We start from the raw sequence: 25,891 nt of genomic DNA, 5'->3' as shown, positions 1-25,891 counted from the left end.
TGAGCTGAACCCATCAGCCCACCGTTACCTAAGGTTAACTGCTGAAACATTACACACCAGGGTCCTGTTTTTTTCTCTTTTCAGTCCATTTACCTTCATAAAGACCCCCACAAACCCCCTCTGGGCTCAACACCAGGCCAGTTTGCTCTGAATCACATCTGCACGCAGACGCCCACACACACATACACAAAGCAAAGGAAGATCAGACTTAAAGGAACAAAACCAAACGTACTGCACTCCTGCTCGTAAAACAGCAGCTGTCTGTTGCTTTGCTTTCCCAGCAGCTGCTACAGGCCAAAGGCTACTTTATTAAGATGCTGCCCTCCTGTATGTGTGTACCTGAGTGCATGTGCAGGTGCAGGTGCAGGTGCCCCCCTTCAGTGCAGCTTGTCATAACGTAGCCGATAAAGTGCTGATACGGCTGTGGCTGACACTATTATACACAACCAGCAGGGAGATGGATGTGGATGGAGGGAGAGAAAGAGAAAGCAGGAGAAAGGAGGAGATGGATGGATGGATGGAGTGTGTGTATAAGCAATTTGGTCTGGCAACTTTAGATGAACCTATAATTTGTCGGAGACTGAGTGAGTATGAGAGAAAGGGCAATATGGATGGAAAGTGGTGGATTTGCTGGCAGCAGAATCTTACTCAGCAGCAGAGCCACAAAACACGATGAAAAATGCTGCTGTGATAGTGTGTGTGTGTGTGTGTGTGTGTGTGTGTGTGCATCAACAATCAGCCATGAACAAATAGCTCACAGAGGGGCAAGTGTGACACCTAGAGGTCAGAGTGGTGTACTGATCCCTCCCACCGAATGACATGAGAGCAGCTGGCACAGATCAGTTATTGATTCCTAACTGTGGCTCCACATCCTCCAAGGACTGCATTTTAAGGGGTTTAAAGGGATTTAAAAATATACATATTATATTTTAAGGGTTTTCTCAGTTTTTCTTGTGAAATGCTGGATGCTCCTACACCTCTTCCAGAAATCCTTCACACTAAAAGAGCGAGCAGGAAAAAATTTCTCTGATTGAGCCAAGTGGTCATGAGCCAAAAAAGAAACGTCACAAGTTCCTGTTGACTCAGAGGGTCCATAACCACACCGTGTGTCCCTGCATAACCACGTTCATGTCTGAGGTAAAGCTCCTGTGAACAGAGTTAAAGCTTTTTACATCCAATTTCTTCTTCTTCTTTAACGTGCTTCACATCTAACGCCGCCCTGATCAATACTTTTCTACTAAAACTCTACTCGAACCTAAGATTTTCACTGTTGGCTTGTGGAAACACATCAAATACGAGCATCAAAGTGTTGCACAGTAGTTTGTCACAAGAGGCCTTGGCTTTGAGGGGGATGAAGGTCCAGTTTATCTACAAGACAGACACAACGTGGGCTGAAGTGTGTATTTTAAAACACTTTATTAACATTATATTGTATTTCAATGACCTGCACACTTGGTACTAAAAGGCACATGCACGCACGCACACACACACACACAAACGTTATACAGTTTTCAGATATTTTAACAGTATAAAAGCTGTTAATTAATGCTGAAAAACCCCCCAAAAAACCAACAGTTTAAGCGCTAACACACTCACACTTTGGATGACGTCTGCGTGGCTGCAGATTGTTGTTGTGTGGCTTTGGTGTTGGCTGAGTTAAACTCGAGAGTGAAGACTTGCAACAAGTTTACCATCTGGCAAATTTGGTGATGAAATAATATTGTGATTTAAGCTTTTATACATGTGTTTGGCTTTTTTTTAAAAAATGAAAGATAAACTTCAAGATGGAAAACTTCCTGCAGCCAAACCAACTTTCTGCCGTTTGTAGCAGGAACATCACGTCCTCATATTAACAGATGAGAGCCGTTCATCAGTACTGATGAGTCAGAACGCTGAAACTTTAACTTTCTTCTCACAGAAGACTAAGTTTCAGGTTAGTTTTAATGCTACTTTTTTCCCCCTCACAAACAAAACGCCAAATATCACACACAACTTGGAGGAGGGCTGGATACCAAACCTGCCAGTCCCTGTTCTTACAACCAAGCATCAGGTACAGAGAAGACGGCACCGAATTAGACGTTTCCTGTTTAAATCTTTCTATCTTGTTTCGTCAGACAGACAGATGGTTGTTTGTAGTGGAAAAGGGACGCATCAGAAAATGTGTGGCGTTCGTGCCGTCACCAGCATCACACAACAACCAGCAGGAATTAGAGCCAGAATTGGACTGATGTTCTTACTGTCAAAGTGCCAGAAAACCTGTTTGGAAAAGCTGTTTGGTTCTGCCGTGAGGTTTAACTCAAGCGATTAGATTTTTACTTCTTCCTTCCCGTTTCTGCAGAACCTCAATCTGCTAACACCAGTGGAATATGATTTCAAAGTCAACATGAAAACACTGCTAGTCAACAACCAAATAAATAGCTTCAAAATGAGGACTTCTGTAGCTAAACTAATTTGGAAAATGTGAATTAAAAAAAATGAAATGAACACAGTCGGTAATCCTGAGTGCTGAAAAATAATTTACCTGTTGGCCTGGTTCTTTCAAAACTCTTTTTTACATTAAGTCCTGACCTGCACTGTCCCTCTGAGCTTTTGTTACAGCTGCTGCTACGATTTTCCTTTCATTTCTTCTTTCCTTGTAACAAAATGATATCGTGCGTCGCTTTGACAATAAATAAAGGCCGAATATAAAACCGCCTTAATATATTCTGGCTTTAAAAAATTCAGTAACTTTGAAGGAACTTCACAAACTATTCTAGACTTGAGAATATGAAAAGTATGTAAATTATCTCCAACAGTGAACAAAAGAAAAAAGCCAAAACGTATTCCTTTGGTGCAGCTGGTAGTACTTCAGTTTAACTACCTGCAGTCTGACATGCAGTTTGGCAGCTCTGTGACAGTGACATTCGACTTGTAGCTTTATCTCCACCGTGTAAACAAAGACGAACGCACTGCTTGTCTGAGAGGCTCGGGTGTGTTGGCAAAAGGCCTGAGGGCGGGTGGCAAACCCGAACCGGCGCGGTTTAAACGCAGCAGTGACCCCTGGGAAAAGCTACTCCTGAAGCACTTCAACCCAAATACATCAACACTTTCTTCCATACGGTGCAAAGCAAACTCTTTTCTTTTTTAAACAAAAGTTAAATATGCAACCACCCAAACCTCTTTAACCAACATTTTTAGCAACTTTTGTTAAACATAAAACAGGAAAATAAGATAAAAGCGAGTGAAGACGTAGGTCCACATCACATTACGTGAATAAATTCATTAAAGTGCTCACGGAGGAAACGAAAGAGACAAAAGACAAACACAGATGAAAAGAGGGACTGAAAGATAACACACAGAAACGCCACACTGAGTGTTAATGCGTTAATGGAGGACGGCCGCCATCGCGAGTGGAGTCGCCGCATCCGCAAGCTTTGGCACGGTCAGTCGCTCAGAGTGAGTGAAAGAGCCGAGCGTTCGCCATCAGAGGCAACGCTGAGCCCTTGCTTTATGAACACACAGGAAAAGGGTTTTAATAGAAGAGTCAGAGAGAGAGGGAAAAAGGCGAAAGAGAAGGAAAAAGGTTGAGTTGTCTCCACATGGCGACTCTTTTGTTCCATCTCTCATAGAAAGCAGTGCGGCAAACAAGAGCCGAGACGTCAAGTCGACGCGGCCATAAAGAGTCGACCCTCCTCGGTCCCCTCGTGAGGTCGGTGAATTAAAGTCGGGCGACGACAGCTTTCTGAGTGGGCAGTTTTCCTCCTGCACACGGAGACAAATTTGAGGTTTGTTTTCAGGGCCGGGGAAGACAACCAAACAATATTTATTCCTGCTGGGTGTTTTAAATCCAACTGGCAGCTTGTTTCTTACCCAGAGTGTCTTCCAGCGAGTTCACCATCACCTTGTTGACCTTTAAAGTCTCCTGCTTGTCTCTGAAGTAACAACAGCGAAGGTTATTTTCGGCACAAAACTTTTAACAGTGCTGTCTGTGGATCATCCACACTTAAAAAGGACATCGCTTGCTTGAAATAGATGCTCCCACTTTTCATCAGCACAAACGCACTGGCAGGGAGGCGTAAATCAACTTTGGCGTCTAGTCGCACAAATGGTTTCGCAGTTGAAGATTCTTGTTTCTTTCAATTTTCCAAGTGAAAGATTTTTGGAGAGCAAGCTTGTCTCAAAATTTAAACCTTCGTGCCACTAAAAAAAAAAAAGTAATCATCAGTAAACAGTAATCATCCTGATAAACTGAATATTAAGCAACATGCCTGCCTCATATATCACAGGTTTGGTATTGAAATATTCAGGTAGTTTCCAGAGGATATTTTTCCTCCTCGACATGCAGTAAAAATGTCACTGGTTTGACTGACTGGCCTCAACCAATCGAACCAACCAGGGACACCAGGAAGATGGAGTCCAACGTACCCTTTGATCCTCCGTACAGCTCCGAGTCTTAGCAAAGCTGCCAGGCTGTTCTTCTGGAGGTCGGACGACAACACCTCAGCGTATCTTAGACTACCTGGAAGTCACATGACACACGGTGAGTTCATGGAGGGCTGAGGTAAAAACGGGCAGAAGTAAGATGACTTTTAGACGAAGACCTGCAAGGAGGTGTTTGATGATGAACTTGCGGACGGCAGGAACGAACTGTTTGTCTGTCAGTGTCTCGTTGGCCTCTTCACACAGGAACCGGCACACCATCTGAGCAGACACACACACACACACACACACATACACACCCATCAAAATTAAGGATGTAATACCTGCATCCTGTAGGGGACACAGTTTGCAGTTTGCAGTTTGAACTCCCAGCATGAATTCTGACGCAACAAAACAAAAGTTGAAGTGAAACAATCAGAAAACAACGCATAGAAAATGAACAGCTTGGTGCTGCAGATGCATGATGTGCGGCTTTTTGTTGTATTAATTACAAGTGGACATGCTGTGTTTTAACATAGAGAAAAAACAACTAAAATTGAAATGAATTTACACATTTCACACTAATGTATTTAAAAAGCCCACAAAGGATCATAAAGACTTCATGAATCTGTCAATATGTGGCCTGGAACAAAACAGGACATAAGGAACTTTCATCTGATAAATTGTGTGTTCACGTCTAATAAAGTGCAGGAACGTTAGTGCAGCAGATGCAGACGGACATGTGCCTCCCTCACCTGGTAGCCCTGTAAGAACGGGTCCAGCATGCTGGTGAGGAAAGCCATTGTTCTGTGTCCTCTTTCTGTTATCAGAACCTCGTTTTGGGAAACCTGTAGAGCTCCGGTCTTCACCAGCAGGTAACAGGCCTCCTCAAAGTCCTACAAGACATAATGAAAGAACAAAATATTATACTGCCTGTCTGAATGGGCATACAGTAACTGATTCACTGCATTTTTTCTACATCGGGGTGACATTTAAATATTTATTTCATTATTTTACTACATTTGAAAGTTAATCTTCACCTGCACTGTAGCTCCAGGACAGAGGATGAACTCGTTGGAGAACATGTTCCTTAGAAAGCTGAAGCTGTTGAAGATCTCCTCTGGGAAAAACAAAGCAAAACAAAACAAAATAAAAAAAACATAATTAACACCCAGTAGAACCCACATGTAAAACTGGTGGCTTTTCAGGGTGAAGTTCAGCAGGCACTAAATTCCTTAAAAGGTGAGAAAATCTGTTGAGGCAAAAGAGATTAATTTTCTGTAAATAACAGGTCAAAATACATTTACTCAAGCACAAAGTTCTATGAAATTAAATTAAATTGAATCCTTTACTGATAAAAGCGGCATCGTTATATCACACTGTACATTCAAACAGCAGCGTCAGACTCACGTTTCCGGGTGGAGGAGGCTGCGTGGATGGCCGAGGCCAGCAGAGCCGGCCGGAGAAACACATGCAGGCCCTGGTTCCTGTACGAGGCACAGGAGAGTACGACGACTGCCTGGCTCAAGAGCTCCTCCTCGGGCGTGACGGTGCTGCGAGGCTCCCCCGGCCTCGCTTGTCCTCCTGTGTCAAGTTTAAAGTCAGAAGATCTTGGATTAGTAACACTTTTAAAAGACATAACATTTAAGCAGTAAGCAGACACAAATGCCTATTAGTGCTACAACCCATGTAATTATTCATTTTTATATAAAAGCTTATAAAAGATAAATGTGGAGTTTAAAGTGAAATGTTTGACCTGCATTCGCTTAAATGTTTCACATCACTGAGGTTCTTATTTTGACATGGGGATTTATGTCTCATTCAAAGTTATTTCTAAAAGTTGTGATCTAAATTTGCAAATCAAAAAACTGTTGGCCACCAAAACTGTTCACTTTAATGGGATAACGGGAAAGTCTGAGTTTGAGAAAACCAGAAAATGTGCCTTCACGTTCTATTGTCTATTGATAACTAAAGAAAATTTTGAAAAATGCTCAATCAGAAAGTCAAAAATCTTTGTTTCATTGCAGGCACTTTTTACAACAGCTGCTGCTTTAAATGTTTTCCTCTTACTTCACTTCGTAGGATTGCCTAACTGTTACATAAAATCAAAACCACGAATGGAAAGACAAATCGAGGCGACGAACAGAAGCAGATACAAACCTTGTTCCACCGCCAGCTGGACCCTGCCCTCACAGACTCTCACGAGACCTCGATGCAGGGAAAGACTGGAGGAAACCACCTCTGATGGAGGTGTGTGGTCTGAAAGAGAAAGAAAACTCTGAATAGACAGAACTGGATGAGGAAGAGAAGAAGAAGAAGAAGAAAAAGATGGTGAACACATCACAGAAAAATAATGAATCTAATCACATCTTCATATCTGGTTATTAACGAGCTCGTATCCTTTTTGATTCTCGAGTTACTGTGCTCGCTCCTTTAAAACCACATCTTAAACTTCCTCAGAGCCCTGTTGTTGGCGGGCCTGCAGAGAACCAGCAGTACGATGATCACGTACCGGGCCAGTGGAGGAAGGCTCCGTACTGCCTGAAAACGTCTCTGAGCCACACAGCTTGTGCAGTTAGCTCGTCCAGCACCATCCCTGGTTTCTGCCCCGCCGTCTGGGTGCGGTGGTGGTTCTGGAGCAGCAGGGAGGCCAGAAGGACCCACGGCTTCAGGACCATGTTCTCCTCCTGGGCCCTCACCAGCCCGTAGGCCGAGTCATTCACGAAGCGGTGGATCTGCTCGCTGGACCTCCTGGGGATGTGTCTGGAAACGGACAGCGGGACTACTGATTCAACGTACTTATACTCATTTGCTTTGAGTATGAGTACTAACACTTGTACTGAACACTGAGCCGAGTCGGAACAGGGAGCGACCGACAGCATGCAGCAGAGGTCGAGAACCTTCAGGCCTGCGAGGATAAGCAGCAGGCATGAAGTGTCAGTCAGAAGCACTTTAGCCAAAGAATTGTTTTATTTATACTGCATCGATTACATTACTGCTACATTTCTGTTGTGGGACCTCCCTGTCCTCCTGAGTGAAGCAGGGACCCCACAGGAAACAGAAGGCAGCAGGCATCAGTTAAAGAAGGAATGACACTGATGAAGTTAGAGCCGAGCAGTCAGACCTGACGACCGAACGCTGTGCTTCGGGAACGGAAACGTCACCGGAAATCTTCAGCATTTTCAAGTATGACAATTAAAGCAGGCACAAGACAGCTACACTGATGTAACCGCAAACACAACTAGTCTGAATGTATCTCCAAAATATATCTGCTGGATGAAAATTACTGGTGCATAACGAGACGCGTGTGAAAAAGCCATTAGGACTCTAGCAAAGGTTACACACCGTGTTGACCAAACACACACGCGATGTCTTAGTGTCAACACATGATCTAATGTTGCTGCATCGTTACCTTGGCACCAGGTTGAACTGAGAGCGGTTAACTCTGCCCTCCGCTAAGCTCCTGACAGACACCGGCTGACCAAAGTAGACATGGATGCTGCCGTAGTCTTCACTGAGGACCTTCCTGGCTTTAAACAGGCCCTACGAACAAGAGATGAACAAGTGATGTGCAAACTGGGGTTTAAAGACACATCAGGCTGCTAAATATGACCTGCGATTTAAAGATCTCTTTTACATGTTTTTGCACAAGAATAAATGTATTATTTATTGTGTCAGGTGTTTAAAAGACTCACTGAAGTGGACTCCTTGGGTTTGGGTACACCCAGCAGTTCCCGGGCGTAAAGCGCCTCCTCCAAGATCCTCTCATAGCTGATACTGACTGGAACCACGCTAACATCAAACACCTCCCCTTTAAGGAATGGGTCCATGACGATGTTCAACAGACCTGCAGGAGGACACAGACGAGGGTGCCAGTCAGGGAGAGAAAGACTTTAACCAAGAAAATAGGTCACATCAGTGAAAAGACATTGGGGACATTTGCATAACCAGGTCGAAATATGCTGGCAAAGACTTTGGTATTTTGACTTTGTTAATTAGTGACAATGCTGGGGTATTATCAGGTTATTATCATATTATATGTTCTACACACTGTGTGCGAAAACCTACTAGGACATAAACCTGTTACTGATTCTGATGGAAATATACTGGCAGGACAAACTGTAGAGCTTATAGCTGCTTTTCTTGTTGCTGACCTAACTTTGGTGTCAAAGATTTCGCCGTTCGGCTTCTGGTCCCCTCCAGGAAAAATTCGACAGGTGCGTATCCATTCTGAAGTGAACAACAAAGACAGAAAGATTAAAAATCATCTCTTCCAACATTACTACAAGACATAGAAATAACAATATCACATAAGTCGTATGCAGCGTGCGAATTCTTTCTCAATCCACACAGGGTTTTCGAATACTTAAAACGGTATCAACAAACGCCACGTCTCCCCAGCCTCGGGGCAGAAAAGCTCGCTCGCAGCGTCCTCACCTTGAGCATGATCTTCACGTACTCGGAGAAGACAGACCAGTACAGCTTGTCCCCACCAAACGACCTGCGAATGAAGAAAGCTCCAGACATCCGCAGCATCTCCCCAACAAATTTCATCCCCATGAAGTCTGCAGGGACACACAAACTGGAGGTCATCAAAGTGCAGATAGTTATGATGTGTTGGACTGCGTTACAGAGAGGAGAATTTCTAAAATCCTAAACCTGATTTCATTGGACAAAACATAAGAAATACCTTTAAATGAACTGCAGTTTACACAAGAGTGCATAAATGTGCTAACTCGGTGTGTACACTCACCCATCCCGGCAGCGATGACAGGCAGAGCCAGGTCATACGTGTACAGGATGTATGACATCAGCAGGAAGTCCATGTAGCTACGGTGACTGGGTAACAGGACCACCGGGTGCTCCTGAATGGCCTGTTGGAGCTAACAAGCACAGAACAGAGACAGTGTTAATCTGAATGTGAACGTCAGGCACCGTAACAACGTTTTTAACTTTTCTCTCACGCTTCGGTGTCCAGCAAGTGTGTGTTCTCACCCTCTGGATGCCCTCTTCGTTGACACAGATGCTTCTGAACAAGGTTTTAAAGACCTTGCTGAGCATGAAGGCAAAGAAGCGAATGGTGCTGAGCTGCAGACAGTGAGCCATCTCTTCCAAGATGGCCGACGCCTCCTCCTGGACGTCATCAGGAGCCCTGCCCGTCTCTTTGGAAACCTTTTCATTTCATTTAAAATAACGGATGTCACAAATCGTAGGCCTCCGACACTTAAAATCAGATTGTTAACAAAAAATGTACACTTTCATCAATGAATCAACGTGAAACCAACTCAAACATTCAACAAGAAGAAAAAAGGAGGTTGGACTTCAACTAACCTGATTTCTGAGCACAAACGTGACACAACATCCATCAGGAATAACCAAAAGTGCAACCTGCTGTCAGTAAACTTCTATTTTACCTGATTGATGACATAGTGCAGCTGACTGGACTGAAGCACCATGCTCTTCAGCACGCTGGCTTTACACGGTGCCAGTCCTTTGTAAAGCACCGGAGTGTAACATTTGAGGGCGTATCTCAGGTCGCTGGAGGTCCTCCTCTCCTCCAGGAGGTCCTCAAAGTCATCTCTTTTCTTCAGCATCGGGTCTCTGTGCTAGGAAAACAGAAACGTCACACCCAGATAAGAATCAGACCAGTTTATCCTGGTAACCACACACTTTTTTTTTTTTTTGACAAATTAAAAACTTAAGCGATGCTGGTTTTCGCTCAGACTCAAAGGCACTGAGCAAATCTTGGAGGCACAGCTGTTAAAATCTGTGACTCCTTCTGTGCCAAAAACGTAAAGCAGCTTCAAGTCAAGTCTGTTTAGTAAGCAGCTAAAGTTGAGTAAACGTTGCAATATTTCCTTTTTTTTAACAGCACGGAAGTCTAAGGTACCAACGCCTCAGAACTGTACTTAAAAACAATACTTTGACAATTCGTGTATTTCCCACACCTGTGAGATGGGACAGAAGACGAGCAGACAGCAACACCTGCAGCAGCAGCTTTGGGAAACTGCAGCAGACGCAGAGTTGAACCTCTTAAGGCAGGAAATCACTTCGTTGTTTAAACAGTTAAATTGTGACGAACCATGAACGCCAGCATAAAAACTCTACCGTTGTAGGAAATCCCAATTGCAGATCAGTATTAATCACGACGACCAAAGACTAAAGAGTGCGGTACCAACGGTATGACCGTTCGGGTTACATTAAGACAAAATGTCCGACAAGCTACAGTACAGGAATAACAACTGCTTTACAATCTTTTGTATTAGTGTAAAGTGGCGCTAAGCACAACATCAACCCCCCTAATCAAGTCTGCATGACTTTTCGGTATCAGCTACAAATTAAAACAGTACGTTTCTGTGTTATGCTGTCACGTAAGCATGGATTTGGCGTGCATCTGTTTGAATCAAATGTCAAATGTCAACCAGAGTGCAGTGAGCTAACTCCCAGCAGAGAGCTGCCGCTGAGAAAGCTTAGCCCTCCGGAAAGCAAAGCACACTTACCGAATAAACAGCTTCGGATGCCATAATGTGTCAGGCTTTACGAACTGCATCCAGTGAGAGTTAAACGTGCACCAATATTTGTACGTTTCCTCCTCTTGATTTGGCACTTTTACTTGGTACCAGCATCTGAAGAACTTTGCATGGGCGTGTAAACTGGCACTTCCGTGGGCTTTTCCGCAATTACGGTAGCCGGAAAGGACCAAAAGCCTGTCGTGCCGGCTAACCCACGTGCATTCGTGGTTTGTTGTCATTCGTACAGTAGTGTTACCATTGATCCCGTAGACCTTTTTTCATTAACCTGCTTGTGTAATTAGCTTAAAATGAACTCCAGGACAAACGGAGAAGCAGATGAAGATGTTGTGTTTCTCGAACACGTTTTGGACAAGCTTTATGACTTTGGTAAGTGGCGTTAGCTTGCTAGCCAGCTAGCTAGCTAGCTTACTTTAATAGACTGTTGTCGTATGAAACGCTCCCTTCCTTCTATCTAGTTTGTCTCACCACGGAAATGTTGACACAATATAACAGTTAAAACAAGGCTATTATCCTCGTTATGTTATTTGGAGCACTTTAACCTTAACTAAACAATTGAAGCTACGTTAGTGTTACCTCAACGCTACCCTATTGATAACATTAGTTATCTCTCCATGGTGATTAATCAAACCAAGTGAGTGGTTTTTAATGATTCAAGTCGTAAAGGTGATCGTTTGTGAATTCAGCGTGCTGTCAAACGTTTGAGACCTGTTCCCAATGTTACTGGGAGTAAACGTGAGAGAAGACGTAAATTAACCCGGCTCTTAGTGTTTTTGACCCTGCAGAGACAAACGGTGCAGGGTTGCGGTATTAACCCACAAAGACTTGATTTATTCGCATGCTGTAACCCTTCAGAAAAATATAAATCCAAATAGTTAAACCTGACAAACGTGTGCAAGTGATACACCGAGTGACCACTTTATTAGGTACATCTTCATTAACTACAGCCTCAGTAGTAAGCATATTAACCCCTCTGTGACAGGTGAACCTGATGTGCTTTGTAAAGGTAGACTGTAACTCACAGTTTTCATATTGTATTGCTTAGTTTATATTAAATTAATGTGTAGCTTCAAAATTAAGTGCTGACATCCAGCATGCACTCACAGTCAGCTGTTTCCTCATGTGTCCATCACTTCACCAGAGAAATGAAGTTAAGAGCACATTGTGTTCACCAGAGGAACTAGAGTGAAATTTATTTCATGTGCTTGTTGTTGACTGATGGTGCAGGTAATGGACCAGCATCACAAAAGAAGATCAAGTCTCAGAAGAAGAAAAAACGAAAAAGATGTGCGGAGGAGGAAGCGGAGGAAGAGTTCCCTGCAGTCAGGGATACCAGCAGCGACACTGAAGACGTCACAGCAGGTCGCGTTGGCGCTGAACACCAGCAGAAGCAACCAAAGACCGAGCAGACGGGTAGGAACGAGCTGGATGACAACATCACTCGTGTGACTGAAACTTCCTGGTGTTTAAAAATGTTTAGTGCGTAAATTAACCCATAGTTTGTAACTCATCTAAGCATCCCGGGGGTGGCAATCTGTAAGCACCTCATGATTTGATTTATTTCTGAGTCAGAGGATTGTGATGCGATTATAAATTATCACTGTATGTAGATGTATCAGAATGTTTTGATTACTATGTGATGATTTATTTTTCCTCACTTTGTGACAACGTGCTGCTGCTCAACCTGGCATATTGTTTAGTAGGATTTCAATGTCAAGAATTGATCCCACACCCCATTCATACATACTGTATGCACAGCAGTCACTAAACTATCTTTTCTCATTGGTTGAATGTATCCCATCTCACTCAGGTCCAGCTGACCAGCAGATGAGCCAGGTGGAGGTCATCACATTTCAGGACCCCAGAAAGAAACTGAAAACCAAGCAGACACCAGCCCCCAGCAAAGTGCCTGTAAGCCCACAGTGTTGTACTTTAACATTATACAAAAATATACATACATAACATCTTTTCATCTTGGAAACATGTTTTATTTTCCCTGTTTGACATTTTGAAACCTGACCTCCTCCAGGCGACTGCATGACCCCTTGTTGATCTTCTCTGTGCTGTTCTTTTCACCACCAGCTCACTTGACTTTTCGTCTCTTCTTCTTCAGATAACCGAGAAGAAGGACAACAGCCAGCTAGAAGAACTCAACCTGGAAAAGGTGACAGTTTTATTGCAATTTACTGTGAGGAGCTTATTTTAATTCTGAGTTTAAAGAGCGGTAGTTCATGCCAAAATAATGGACATATTAATTTGGAAATGTCATTTTTGTATGTGACTGCAAATTATTGCACTGTGAATTAATGTAATTGTGTTTCAGTGTGCTTAATGTCTGCGATACGATACGCTTCATGCTGTGTTTGCGTATGTTCTCGTCAGGCTCGTCTGGAGGTTCATCGGTTTGGAATCACGGGTTATAAGAAGGAGCAGCAGCGTGTTTTTGAACAGGACAGAGCCGTCATGCTGGGAGCCAGAGTAAGAAAAACTCAAGATGTACATATTTAATCAGCTTCACACTGTGAGGTTCTTCTGTGGCACAGACTTTTTAATAGCTGAGGGACCAGTTCGCAGCTTAATTACTCTCTCTTATTCAGCCTCCTAAGAAGGACTACATCAACTACAAGATAATGCAGCAGCAGATCAAAGAGAAGAAGCAGAAAGCAAAGGAGGAGGTTCAGCCGGTAAGATCTGCTCCTTCAGGTTTAATCCAAACTGAAACGTTCCAGCTTTACTTATAAGTGGTGTTTCTGTTAGTTAAAGGGTTATTGGGGCTGTAATTAAATCAGTAAGTCGTTTTAAAACTGATTAAACATAGCGATGGTAATTGTTACTAAATTCTTATTCTGTTAATTCTTCTTGCTTAAACGTGTGTCATTTCTCTGCAGGACCTGAAGAAAAAGAAGAAGCAGAGTAATCAAAGGTTGGTGAGACTTCTGTCAACATTTTCCTCTAGGAAATCACAGAACAGTGAAGGGCTGTAAAGAGAATTGACTAATATTTTGAATATTCTTTAAAATTTTGCTTTTTAAAAAAATCTTATCCTCTTATCTTATGTTATCCTTATTTTTTTGTACCTCTATTGTTGAAACCCATGTTTTCCTGTGCCCCCTTGTCCTCCAGGGACAATAACAAGAAGAAGGTGTCCTCTGGCTCTGGCACGGCCCCCACAGGTCAGGTGGGCCGCTTCAAGAACGGCATGTTAATCCTCTCTTCCAAGGAGATCCAGAAAATCAAAGGCAACAAGCAAAGAAAATAAGTGTGGGTGAGTTTATTCTTGTGAATGACCTGCTGACATCTGCTGGTCTTCTCTCGGGACTTTTATGTTAGAACGACAGTAAGTTAAGGGTAAAGGACAAAGGATAAAGGGGCTGAAATGCATTTGTCTTATGTTTATGTTTGCAGGTGGAAGATTAAATCCTCCAGGATGGGGAAAGTGCAAGCAGACCAAGAGGACGACCTCGTTTCTAAGGCTCGGCTCCCTGCGGGACTGAGTGCAGCATCACGAGGAAGTAAGTCTGATTTCCAGAGGACACGTCCCTCGTCTGCGGTAAAATATGAGACTGTGTTAACTGGTGACAACACTGCTGAGTCAACAATCCAATTTATTGATCTCCAAAATGGGCCCTGAAAGTACACCGTGGCAGCACACAAAACTGGAGATTGTGTCAAATCATATTCCATCACAGTTAATTTATTGTGTTTTTATAAATGACCAGAAAAAGAAGACATTTGCATTTCTCGTGTTTTACACTGTAAAGGTTGCAAAATTATCCAGTTACAATGCATATCTCATATACAAACCATGTAGTCGTACAAAACATTTATATTTACAGTGGCAGGAAGGGAGGGGAACGTGACAGGACAGGAAAAAAAACAATTCACGCACGTGTAAAGGCCGGACGTAAGTTTTCATGAAGAAACACATACAAAGAATGAGAAAGCAGGTTTTTGCCCGTGCGGTTCAGAAACCACACACGACCTCCTGATGGCCTCGAGAAGCTGCGCTCTCGGTGTGTAAACATCACACATCTTTCCAGAAACCGGTTTTCATTGAGTTAAAGGGAAAACATGAAGACTTTGACAACAACAGCGACGATGGGGAAACGAGAGGTGTGATCTGGCAGTGTGCGTCTGTGTGAGGTCACGAGTTCTCACGTCTGTTTTCTTGAAGCAGCTTTTGTGTTAATTACATGTTTACAAAGGAAGAGGAAATACGAAGCTTATCTGCAGCACGTCACACACGTTTCAAGCTGTAAGCGATTCTGTTTTCTGCTGAGATTTTGTTGCCGGTGAACCTCTTTTTAACCTGCAACCCTGGGAAAGAGGGAAATACTCTGAAGAAAATAAATACATAATTAAATATATTTACATACTTTGTAGAGTAAATAAATCTGCCTAAGATAAACAGCAATGTCATGCTTTTTTCCCAGCACCATATCCTGAAGTTAAATTACTAGAATATCTCACATTCATGGGTGGGTAAGTGTGGGGTAAAGGGACATGCCACACAAGCACTCTTACGAAACCACATCTGGACAGGAGTGACTACAGTGTGACTCGTTTTAAATATGTGATTTTTGTTAGTATCTGTCACCTGAAGTTTTGATATTAACTTTAGATTATAAAACAAAACAAAACGGTGTGTTTAGAAAGGAACAGGCGTCATCTCCTTTCATCTGACACATGCTGTCTGACTTTCCGAACTTCAGTTGGCTTTCATTGCCTCCAGTCGTGATTTTCTCTCTGCCATTTCGACTTCAACACAGCCATATCTGCTGGCTGTGTAACCGCAAACCAACCACACTTTTTGAGGGTAGAAACGGTTCCCCTGTGGTTACGTGAGATACGCGTCACTTTGCTCGTGGGCCTAAAATCTATTCCTGGTGATGACAAAATGAACCTCGGGGCAGGTTGATTTGCACCTCTCCACCAGTGTGGGAGGTGGGTCAGAGGGGACGGCCGAGCAGCCAGAAAGCCTTGCATTATGCAAATGTAGCCCTTAGGTGGTGGCTGGCAGTCTGGGGAACATCAGAAAATAAAAATCCCCTTTGGTAAATCGATGTTTGCTTTCTGGTTCGGGAGCAACTGGTTCAAATCCTGACTTTTATGCTGCATTCAGGTCATATGGGGAGATGAAGAGCTGGTAGAAAGCGCTGGCAGAAAATCTGATCTTGTCCAGCAATTCAACTTGAGACTTTCAGGTGAATGACTTCATACAGATAAAATTCAGTCACAACTGAAATTCAAATTAAATGATTTTTACCATCTTTCAAGTTGAAAAGGTGAACTTGCGAGCAACATTTGCTCATTAGCTCTGAGAGAGAACTTATTTAGAACTGAAGGGACCTGCACAGTCTGATGGGCAAAGACATTTGATCTATTGTGATTTTAAAAAGGTAGATGAGCTGCTCTAAAAGTATCTTTCCCACTTAATTTGAATGCAGCATCAGGTGTAAAAAGCCAGTGAAGCTGAAGTTGGGTTTTTTGCAGAGTTAAATGGTAAATATTTGGTAGATGATATTTCCTGTTTGCTGTTCTGGTATTTTAAATGTTGTAAATGTAACATTCTAGTTAACAGCTTTGAGTCATTAATAAATGCATAATCGTATCCCCATCTCCCAAAAAGGCTCAATCATTCTTCAACAGTATTGGTTAAAAATAACTCTAAAATGGGAGGTAAAGCCAACCAGAGTTGGAAGATAATAGCTTATTATACCACTCTAATAATTATAATTAAATAAAATCTCTAAAAGAAAGGTAACCGCAGGCCAACACATTATACTCTGATTGCACTGAAAACAAAACTCACTATTCCAGTACCAGCTTTAATGTCTCTTTCCGCTGAGTCACATGCTGTATTTTAAGGTTGTTATATGATAGGGCAAGCTTGACTTAAGTGCAAGAGATGTTAAAATCTGACATGTCGCCAGAGAGAAAAAGTTTGCTGATATCTTTCGAAAAGTCAGCGAGTTAAAGGTATGAAAACGCGGTTGGCTGATGAACAGGATTGAAGCACCTCTGGGCTAATCCTGTTGTTGCCGCCATCCAACAGCAGAGGGCGAGCTGTGGGAGCGGTTGGCTTTAACATCACTCATAGCAGAGACAGTAATGCAGTACACTTATTTACAACTTGTTCGATGCTTAATCCATGCTTAAAATGTCACACGTCACAATCGGAACTCACATATCAGTATTTACAGTTTGTGGATTTCCATTCACACATAAACCCCAAATCTCTGTCGATACCTCTAAGAGCTTCTCTCTCACACAACATCATAGGGAATAGAAATATGTAGGATATTATAAGATAAAATACCCCCCCAAAACAAACTTCTCCACTCTCTCCTGCATTAAGATAAATGCATGTTAAAACATCCTTAGTCACAGTGGTTTGGTTGAAGTTTGAAGCTGCTGTGTCCCCTACAGGCTGCCATATCAAATCCCTGATGAGAATTACAGCAGCGGATGTAACTCTACCTGATGTGACTTTTGGAGATCATTTTCAGAACGACAGATTAAAGATGCCTGAAAGCATCTGAGACTCTTCAGAGAGACTGAGAGATGAGCACAGAATAAAATTACCATGAGACAGCCACACTTTTCTCACCTGCTTTTGATGTGTCATAGTAACTGTTGGTCGTGTAAAACAACAGAAAAAGTAAGGTTTGGTTCAGTTGAGTTTCGTTTCAGCCTTGTCTGACATTCATCCCTCGAGGTGAAAACATTTCTACATGAGACAGAGTCTGAGAGAGGCTTCAGATAAACACAGAGGCGGGAAAAGCTCCGGTTTCTCGTTCCCTCGCTCTGATTAATTCAGCCTACAAACTGTTGCGCACAATTTGGAAACAGATTTGGAAACCAAATTAAGTCAAGCTCCCCACAGTTTATCAAATGCTGCAGGCACATTTTAACCTCTAACTTCACCGCATATTTTTTTTAAAGGAATAGTTTGACATTTTGGGAATCTTGCCAAGAGTAAGATGAGAAGATCGACACCACATCCAGGAGCTGGTTAGCTTAGCTTAACATAAAGGGTGGAAACTGGGGAACAGCACCTCAAAAGGGCACTAATATGATGTATCCTGTATGGTTAATGGGGACAGAACAATGAGATTGTTTCACCTGCCTTTGTTTTTAGTCAAACTATTCCTTTAACCACATTAGATGGCCAAACAAAGCATGAAGGTCTGTTGTCTCTGTTCATTCTGCCACTAGAGGTAGATACACGTGTTGTCCAAGTGAACTCAATCAAAGTCTACCACAAGTCACTTAAGTCCTGCACTACCAGTCCTAATCAAGACTCTGCTCGCTACCAAAAGATGCAAAAACAGTGAATCTACCGCTATGCATTTCAAAATAAAATGTGTCCTCTGCAGGGTTGGCGTTCCCATCCCCTGCAGATGAAGGATAAAATGAATCCTCCCCAGCTTGACCTCCGCGTGTAAACCTCTTTGACGACAGCACCAAACAATCTTTAAGCCACTTTGCATTAGATGGAGAAGAAGGGAGAAACGAGGAGAAAACGGAGAAGGCGGCGCTGTTGGAGCTGCGGCTGGGATAACAAGCTATGCGCTATGAAAGTTTTAGCTTGTAAACATTTCACGAGTGTAACATCCTGCGGTGCCACTACAGCTCCTGCAAAACATTCTCTTCATCTGGTTTTACCTTGAAAGCTGTAAACACACCTGAGAGAGAAGCAGAGCAACAATAAGCGCCGCCGAATCGTTTTCTTCCTCGTTTTGTCACCTCCTAAAATCCCCTTGTTTTCGTTGACTAAAACGTTTTCTAGCACAGTGTGGGAGGGTCCATTAGTTTAGTCTCAGGCCTCAAGGAGAATTCTCCAGCCTGTGTGGTCTTCCTCTTTTTCAGCTACCGAAACATACATGCTGGAATGATAACATCAGTGTTGTTGGTGTACTGGAGTTCACAGGGCTAAAAACAGGGATATGAAAAAAGTATGGCAACCCACGGTAACGCGAGACCTCTCTGTAGTGACGTCCACAAGCTCCGATCAATTTGTTTGCAGCCAATAATAACTGAAGTTTATTCTTTCATCCCAAGTTACGGAGCAGGGTTTCACGCTGAAGTGTATCTGAGACGGAGGGCACCTCGAGGGGGACGGGAGAGGGTTAATCTGTTGACATCGTTGGTTTGTATCCAGGGCACGCTCAGATGGAGGAAGGCTCTCCTACTGTTTGGTATTCTTTGGCACCTCCAGGCCCGTCAGTAAGGTCACCTGAAAGGGACAAACAGAGCAAACAGTGAAATCCTCCTCCTGCGTGAGACTGGGGACAGCCTGTAAAGGGGGGGGACACGTGTTTGACATGTTGTTTAGCTTGGTGAAGACACATCTGAGTTTCAGAAGCACACTTGACAAATATTTGAGATCACCCACGTGATAACAGGCTGGATTTAGTTGATGCTCACTCGGTGTCGCTCAGAGTCGTAGGGTAAAGAGGAATACACTTGTGCGTGAGGTCGTGAGTTGAAGTTTCAAGGTTTCGGTTGTCTACGTCCAAGATTGTCTAAGATCCTGTGAGTCCACGTGCTTGTAGCATTTCCATTTTATGCAACTTTGTGCTCCATGACATCTCAGAGGCGAATATTGTACTTTCCACTCCACATTTGTCTTACAGCTATAGTTACTCGATAAACTAAAGAATTTAATCGACATTTTGCGCTGAGGCGAAAACTTTCTTCCCTCTTCCGCTAAATAAACAATGTAAAAACCCTCCCCAATTTGCTTTTCCCGAAGATGTACTGATTGTCTACTTTAGTATTTTGAAAATCGGGACAACAGCAGCACGTAAACCAGTCCTGTAGCTAATGTCACCTCTGGCATTTTTTTAAATCAACTGAACAACTGTTAAATATATTAAACAGAATAAACTGAAAAAAGCCCCCTGCAAGTTCTGTGACAATTATGGAGTTGTTTGCTTTATCTAACCAAAAAGAATATTCAGTTTAAAATGATTTAACACTGAGAAAAAAGCAGGAAGTCCTCAGTATCCGTGGCTTTTTCCCTGGTTTGCTCAAACATGCAGTGATTTTTCTGAGGACACACACAGACAGGTGACATGAAAGAATCCATCATCACTGCCATCCCTCACACACACACTGACCTGTACGTTTCTGTTGAGGCTGACGGCGGGTACGAAGACCCCGTCCAGACTCTCGAAAGCAGTCGGTCCATGCTGCTCCTTGTTGATGTAGAAAGTCAGTGTGTGTTTGGTCAGATCCAGCAGGACGCCCACAGTCGAGCCCTTAGTGATGCCGCCCTCCGCCCTGCAAACACACACAGTCACGCACAGCAACAGCAGACGGGTTACAACTCACAAATGGACCAAACTCCACCCAAGATATTTAAAATATTTTTATTCTACATCAGCCGGTAAAGTATTAAAAATTGAAATCCCATATTCGGCAAATCAGATTTTTCATCATTTGTGTCTCTGAAGTGTTTTCTGCGAATTCAGAAAACATCAGCGCAGTCTGATGAAACACTGCAAGTGTTGTCACATCTTGAAAGTGAGACCTTGCGCTGCTGAGACTGAGCTTTAGCTTAGAAGCTAACGTGTGAAACCACATCTGTCACATCAGCGCGTGCAGTGTGATGTTCCTCTGAGCTGCGTGTTGTCCGCCTCAGGACGGAGCTGAGCGAGAGTGAAGGAATCAATGTGTGGTAAACGGCTAATAAATCTGCTGTCAGGGTGGACTGACGTGGAGGAAGAGGATAAATTCTGAGGTTTTGCACATTTCTGCAGATTGTCGCCTTTTTTAATCGTGAAAAATATTCATCTTCTTTTAAATGTTTAATGAGGGTTTGATTGCTTCGTTGTAACAGAGAGAGAGATGGTGCGAAGATGTTTTGATGTCTCCTGCAGTCGTCGTCTTCTTCTTCTTCTGCTCCCTGGTGTGTTTGTTAGTTGGGGTTGTATAAACCCTGGGGATCCCCCTGTCGTCCTGTGTTTGTATCATTATCTTGTGTGTGTGTGTGTGTGTGTGTTCACTTCAGGACATAATGATGAATGGTAGACCTTACACTGCAGAGCTCAACGACTGGGACTGAGGGCAAGTCAGATGGATCGGGCTAATAAATCTCACCTGCCTGGTTGGGCAAGATTCATTGAGCGCCGTAGAAGATTAGATATTATTTCTAAAAAGAGAATTATGTGTGACGCTCTCAATGAAGCTGCAGCTGAGGAGTGAGAACGCTTTCAAATTTAACTATTGGGGATTCAAGTCACCCAAATAGCTAACGTTACGACTGTTGAAAACAACAAATGCGGCTGTCAAGGTGGGAGGCGACAGGCGAAGTAAACAGGAAATTCCCTGTGGACCAGACGGTCTCGTTTAATGACGCTCTGTTCGGCCTTCATGATCCGTGAAGGACTTTCTTGTCCTTCGAAGGATGAGGCCCCTGAATTGATGTACAGCGCATGTGATGCTGCTGGAAGCTGCTGGAAGCTGCTGGAAGCGTGTTCCACATAACACGTCACATGATGTCTTAGATGCCGTATATCTGAGACCCACCTGTTGGTGTGGGAGTTGTTGTGCATGAACCAGGAGCGGTTGTTGTCCACATACATGGCCCACGCCTTGTCATCTTTCCCCAGCATCATGTCCTTCATCGTGTTGATCCTCGCCACGCCAAACGCGGGGTCCGGGTGGTTGTCATAGCGATCGATTCTGACCTCCCAGTAGTGGACGCCCTGAGATTCGAGTGGAAGAAGAATAAATTTTGATAACTCGGTTTGATCACCTAGAAATCTGATCCACATTTGAAAAAGGCCAAACACGTGTGATATGACGACAACACTGGACAAAAATGGATAAAAAACTATTTTGATGTGCGTTTACCTTGGAAAAAGCAGCGGTTCCCAGCACCACGCGGTCATCGTAGCTGTTACAGCTGACCGTCTGGTTTTCATTGGACAGAACGATGTCCCGGTGAGCTGTGGTGGGGTCAAACGTGAACCAAGCCACTGTGGGAAGATGACAGCAGTCAGCTGCGTTGCCACATCTGCCTGCTAATATCCACCATTTCACTGGCTTTGCGTCATACTTTCTGCCGCAGCCAGAAACAATAATCTGAATGCGAAGAAACTTCACTTCATTTAGCTGACAAAATATTTTGGGCTGTCTTGTGGCTGGTTTAGCATTAACCAGAATATTAGATCGATATCATAATACAATTCTTCAATTTTTATAAAACAGAGTCAGCATGAACTGACAGTAAATTTTTCACTGTTATATGTCTAGCAGGCGATAAACACACACACACACACTGAAGGGACAGACATCATGGGACACATTTACTATCTGAGGACAGAAATGCTTCGTCGGCTCACAGCCACATGCTGACACATTCAATAATATATATTTTTTAAACACACACACACACACACACACACACACACACACATCAAAATCAGTGTTTGTTTGCAGCCAGGGCCTTTGTCGTCCGTCTTTTATACTTGTCATGCCAACAAGAGCTGCATCCCATAATTTTCCTCCTCCATGGGGCTGAAAGGAAGCCTTCAGCCCTCGAAGTAAGAGGAAGAGGAGGCGAGGAAGGGCGAGAGAAAGAAAAAGAGGCCAAGTAGGCAGAAAGAAAGATGACAGAGAAAAAGGAAAGAAGAGGGCGGGAGGGATGAGCAGTTATCAGTCAGAAAACAGACTAATGCCCATTGTTACTGTGGTGTGTGTGTGTGTGTGTGTGTGTGTGTGATGAAGATTTTTTGACTGACCCCTTTTGTCTGACTCATTTTCTCTTCCTTTCCCTTCTTCTCCATTCCTAGTTTTTCTTTCCCTTCCTTTCTTCTTTTTTTCCATTTTTCCCCTTTCCTACTGTTCCCTTTCCTTCTGGCTTTTCTCTCCTTTTCTTTTCCTTTCATTCTTGGCTACTCGACCCCTTTCCACCCCTTCATGTCAGTCTCCTTTCCTTTAGTTTACTCTTCTTTCCTCTCTCGCCCTTCCTTTTAACACACACACACACACACACACACACACACACACAAACAGCCTACCGTCAGAGGTCTTGAGCACTACAGTTTTGCTGTACGGCCCCACGCCGATGGCATTGTAGGCTTTCACCCTGGCATTGTAGGAGCTGTTGAAATGGAGGCCGTCCACCGTACACACTGTCTCCTTCCCCACGTAGACCTCCTGGGGGGCACACACAAACACACACACACACACGCATTGTAGTTGCACCACTGCAAATCCAAATTAAATGCATGCACTTGTATGCTCAACATTACATGGACTCACACACTTAAATGACACAGACATTTAAGTACACGTATATAACACAAAGACACAAACTCCCATCTGGCTTTAATCAGTTGAGTTGAGCAGCATAACTGTTATTGATAATCAATTTAAATAAATTAGCTCCAGAAAAGACATAATTTGCTGTATCTCAGATTATATTACTGTCACGTTGGTGCCAACACACAGCGTATAGTCTGACTCTATTTGTAGAAGAACCAACCCTGTACTGTCCTCCGTTGCCGTCGTCCAGCTCCAGGATGTAGCCCTCGATGGGGTTGCCAGGGGGCGCAATCACCCTCCAGGCCAGGGTGGCGCTGTTGTTCCTGGTGCAGCACTTCTCCAGCTGCAGGAGAGGAGCCGCCGGCACCGAAGGTCCAGACTCCACTGCGGGGGAGAAATGAGATGGACGAGACGTAAAGATCGTGAATGGGGGATGGGGAGGGAGAAACTAAAAGGTGGACGGATGAGGAGAAAAGGAAGACAAACAGGGAGATGTCTTCAGCTGGCTGCCTGCCTTTAAACCAACTGAAGGGAGAAAAAAGTAGGAACTTTAATGTGGATCTTGTGAACGATTAAAAAAGGTGAAAGAGTTCTGGGTTCATTTGCAGGGCAACAGCTGCGTGGAGGCTTTAAGTCGGCCATGTGAGGACATAATACCCCTCCGGAGGGAGCAGTGCTAGTGATTCACAGGGTTAGAGCGATATAAGCTTTAAAGTTTGGTGGATATATCTGCTGAAGCTTCCATCAGCCAATAATTTAAATGCTATTTGTCTTAATTCTTGGTAAACAGTATTTAGCAGACACTGGGAAAACATCTCGAATGATCTGTGGTGTCTCGAGGTACAAACTCCCAGTTAAAAGACCGGATGAAATAGTTTACATTTCTTAAAAACTCTTGACAGAAAGTAAAAAAAAAAAAAAAAAGGGGGGGACACCATATCAAAGGATTTTTGTGATAAATAAACATACCGGCCCAACACTGTTGTGCTAAAACTGCTAACAAACGGGACAAAACTGCATTACAAAAGGAGCTGAAACAAACACACAAGCAACAAAAACGAGGTAAAACACACAAGTGGAGATCTTAGGGTGTTGAGGTTTGCTGCAAACCGTTTATATGATCTGATCTTTCCAGACAAAAAAATAAAAAATAGCGAATAAGACAGAGAGGAAAGGCAGCAGTCATGACAAAGGGAATAACATAGCAGGACTGATGCAATATGCAGAACAAGCATCAATATCAGTGATTAAATTCAATATTTTTCACAGCATTTATTGCCAAAGTAATTCTTTGATTCATCCGCAACCAAAAGATCCAAGAAGATTATTTGTTTTTAAAGCTAATCACAGCAAATCATTTGCTAGTTGAAATAATTTGAATTTCTCCATTTCATTACTCTGAAATCTTCTGAAGCTCATTCTGGATGCACATTTCACCTGATTATGGTTATATTCTGTGTTGTGCTTTACTATGATGCAATGCAACGACAGCAACTGACTTGTTTAAGACAATGAATAAGTGAAAACACTCAGTTAAAGATCGTTATTTACACCAAGTTCAAAAGTCAAAGCCTTAACAACCGAAGACAAGAATGGGAAACAGAGAAGCACTTCAGGCAACAAATGTCTGTAACAAACTTTGTGTTCCAGTGAAGGCAGCACTGTTCTGCATGGGGGGGGGCATTCATTGGAGAGGAGCTGGAAAACAAAAACCATGCAGAGGAAAGAGACCACATAGATGCTGCGGGACCAGAAAGACCGGCGTGGGTTTCCAACCAGAACGGTCGTGAGGGCGGTCATGGCTGAGGGACGAGGAAGGAGTGACAGAATATAATCAAGGAGGGGAGAACGGAGGTTAACTGTGAAAGAAATACCTCCTGGGCTCTGTGTCTCCAGCTCGCCATCACCACTGCCTGCCGCCTGCATTTGTTTCATTAACGGATTCTCCTGCGCATCTGGAAATATGACGGCGGTTTGGACGTCTTAATACAAGAGCACATGGACAGAAGGTGGAGGGTGGAGCAGCGGGGGGTCGTCAGCATTCAGAAGAGAACAGCACTGCACCACTCTGTTTATCTGCTGTTTACTCTTGTCGCATCAAAATGTGATCGTCGTCTGAAACCTTTTGCTCATTACATCACTTCATTAAGATAACATAAATTAGAAGAAAAAAAAACACCTTGCGATTTATCTTTTAGCTGTTTTGTAAAGTATCCTGAGGTTTGATGCAGCAAAGTTTCACACAGATTTAAGCAGGGTCGTGTCCTCAGTGTCCCAACTTATAATGACGGAGAATATTTTCAGGATGCTTGTGAATCAGAACGTCTCCTACGCTGTGAAAGACTGAGAAAGACTAAAAATCAAAGACAGCAGTGGAATATGGGAAAACACACAGAAGTGTTTCATGTTACCGGCCTTAAAGAACAAAGGAGAGACGACCAAAACATCTCTACTGCTCAAAGCGCAAAAACTCTCCTTCAAATATGATTCAACAAGGGACACAACCTGCAGATCTGAGTCACATTCTTTATTTACGGGCTTGAATTGGTCTCTGAAAGGGACCAGATATTTCAGTTCAATAGTTTACTTGTAGTGGCTCCCGTCAGGCATTATAAGCATATTATAAACCCATTAAGAGTGCAGAGAAACTACAATCGCATCATAATGTAATAATTATTAGCTAC

The 25,891-nt window shown here is 43.2% G+C and overlaps 3 protein-coding genes across 5 annotated transcripts in view; 1 reads left to right on the top strand and 2 right to left on the bottom strand.

The window, feature by feature from the left end:
- Positions 1–1,399: 1,399 nt before the first annotated feature.
- On the bottom strand, positions 1,400–11,072 carry gnpat (glyceronephosphate O-acyltransferase). Its single transcript, XM_046372449.1, has 17 exons — positions 10,899–11,072; positions 9,813–10,004; positions 9,394–9,570; positions 9,152–9,281; positions 8,836–8,963; positions 8,553–8,628; positions 8,094–8,245; positions 7,811–7,941; positions 6,911–7,161; positions 6,559–6,657; positions 5,809–5,982; positions 5,439–5,518; positions 5,154–5,294; positions 4,581–4,680; positions 4,405–4,498; positions 3,850–3,911; positions 1,400–3,741 (listed from the first exon to the last, which is right to left on the bottom strand). Exons 1-17 carry the CDS (start codon positions 10,920–10,922, stop codon positions 3,698–3,700), a joined length of 2,055 nt encoding a protein of 684 aa, XP_046228405.1. The 5' UTR covers positions 10,923–11,072; the 3' UTR covers positions 1,400–3,697.
- Positions 11,073–11,074: 2 nt separating this feature from the next.
- c19h1orf131 (chromosome 19 C1orf131 homolog) lies at positions 11,075–14,655 on the top strand. Of its 2 annotated transcripts, none has more exons than XM_046372451.1 (9): positions 11,075–11,297; positions 12,156–12,341; positions 12,739–12,839; positions 13,042–13,092; positions 13,311–13,406; positions 13,526–13,612; positions 13,817–13,851; positions 14,052–14,189; positions 14,334–14,655. In XM_046372451.1, exons 1-8 carry the CDS (start codon positions 11,219–11,221, stop codon positions 14,185–14,187), a joined length of 771 nt encoding a protein of 256 aa, XP_046228407.1. In that variant the 5' UTR covers positions 11,075–11,218; the 3' UTR covers positions 14,188–14,189; positions 14,334–14,655. The 2 variants fall into 2 exon arrangements, with proteins under 2 accessions (XP_046228407.1, XP_046228406.1); XM_046372450.1 differs by having other exon boundaries at positions 14,052–14,193.
- A 2,409-nt stretch (positions 14,656–17,064) lies between these two features.
- LOC124050184 (E3 ubiquitin-protein ligase TRIM9) overlaps positions 17,065–25,891 on the bottom strand; it is a 33,889-nt gene continuing 25,062 nt past the window's right edge. Inside the window, exons 6-12 of one of the 2 annotated variants that reach the window (XM_046372447.1) lie at positions 25,082–25,162; positions 23,428–23,591; positions 22,961–23,099; positions 21,792–21,916; positions 21,465–21,643; positions 20,054–20,216; positions 17,065–19,167 (exon numbers count right to left, since the gene is read on the bottom strand). In XM_046372447.1, the coding sequence (XP_046228403.1) occupies positions 19,120–19,167; positions 20,054–20,216; positions 21,465–21,643; positions 21,792–21,916; positions 22,961–23,099; positions 23,428–23,591; positions 25,082–25,162 (899 nt within the window). In that variant the 3' untranslated portion in view covers positions 17,065–19,119. The remainder of the gene's footprint in view (positions 19,168–20,053; positions 20,217–21,464; positions 21,644–21,791; positions 21,917–22,960; positions 23,100–23,427; positions 23,592–25,081; positions 25,163–25,891) is intronic. The other variant, XM_046372446.1, reaches the window with a different exon arrangement.

Source organism: Scatophagus argus, chromosome 19, assembly GCF_020382885.2.
Source record: "Scatophagus argus isolate fScaArg1 chromosome 19, fScaArg1.pri, whole genome shotgun sequence".
Lineage (NCBI taxonomy): Eukaryota > Metazoa > Chordata > Actinopteri > Scatophagidae > Scatophagus > Scatophagus argus.
Note: the sequence above shows the minus strand (reverse complement) of the source record. Positions and strands in the feature narration are given on the sequence as shown.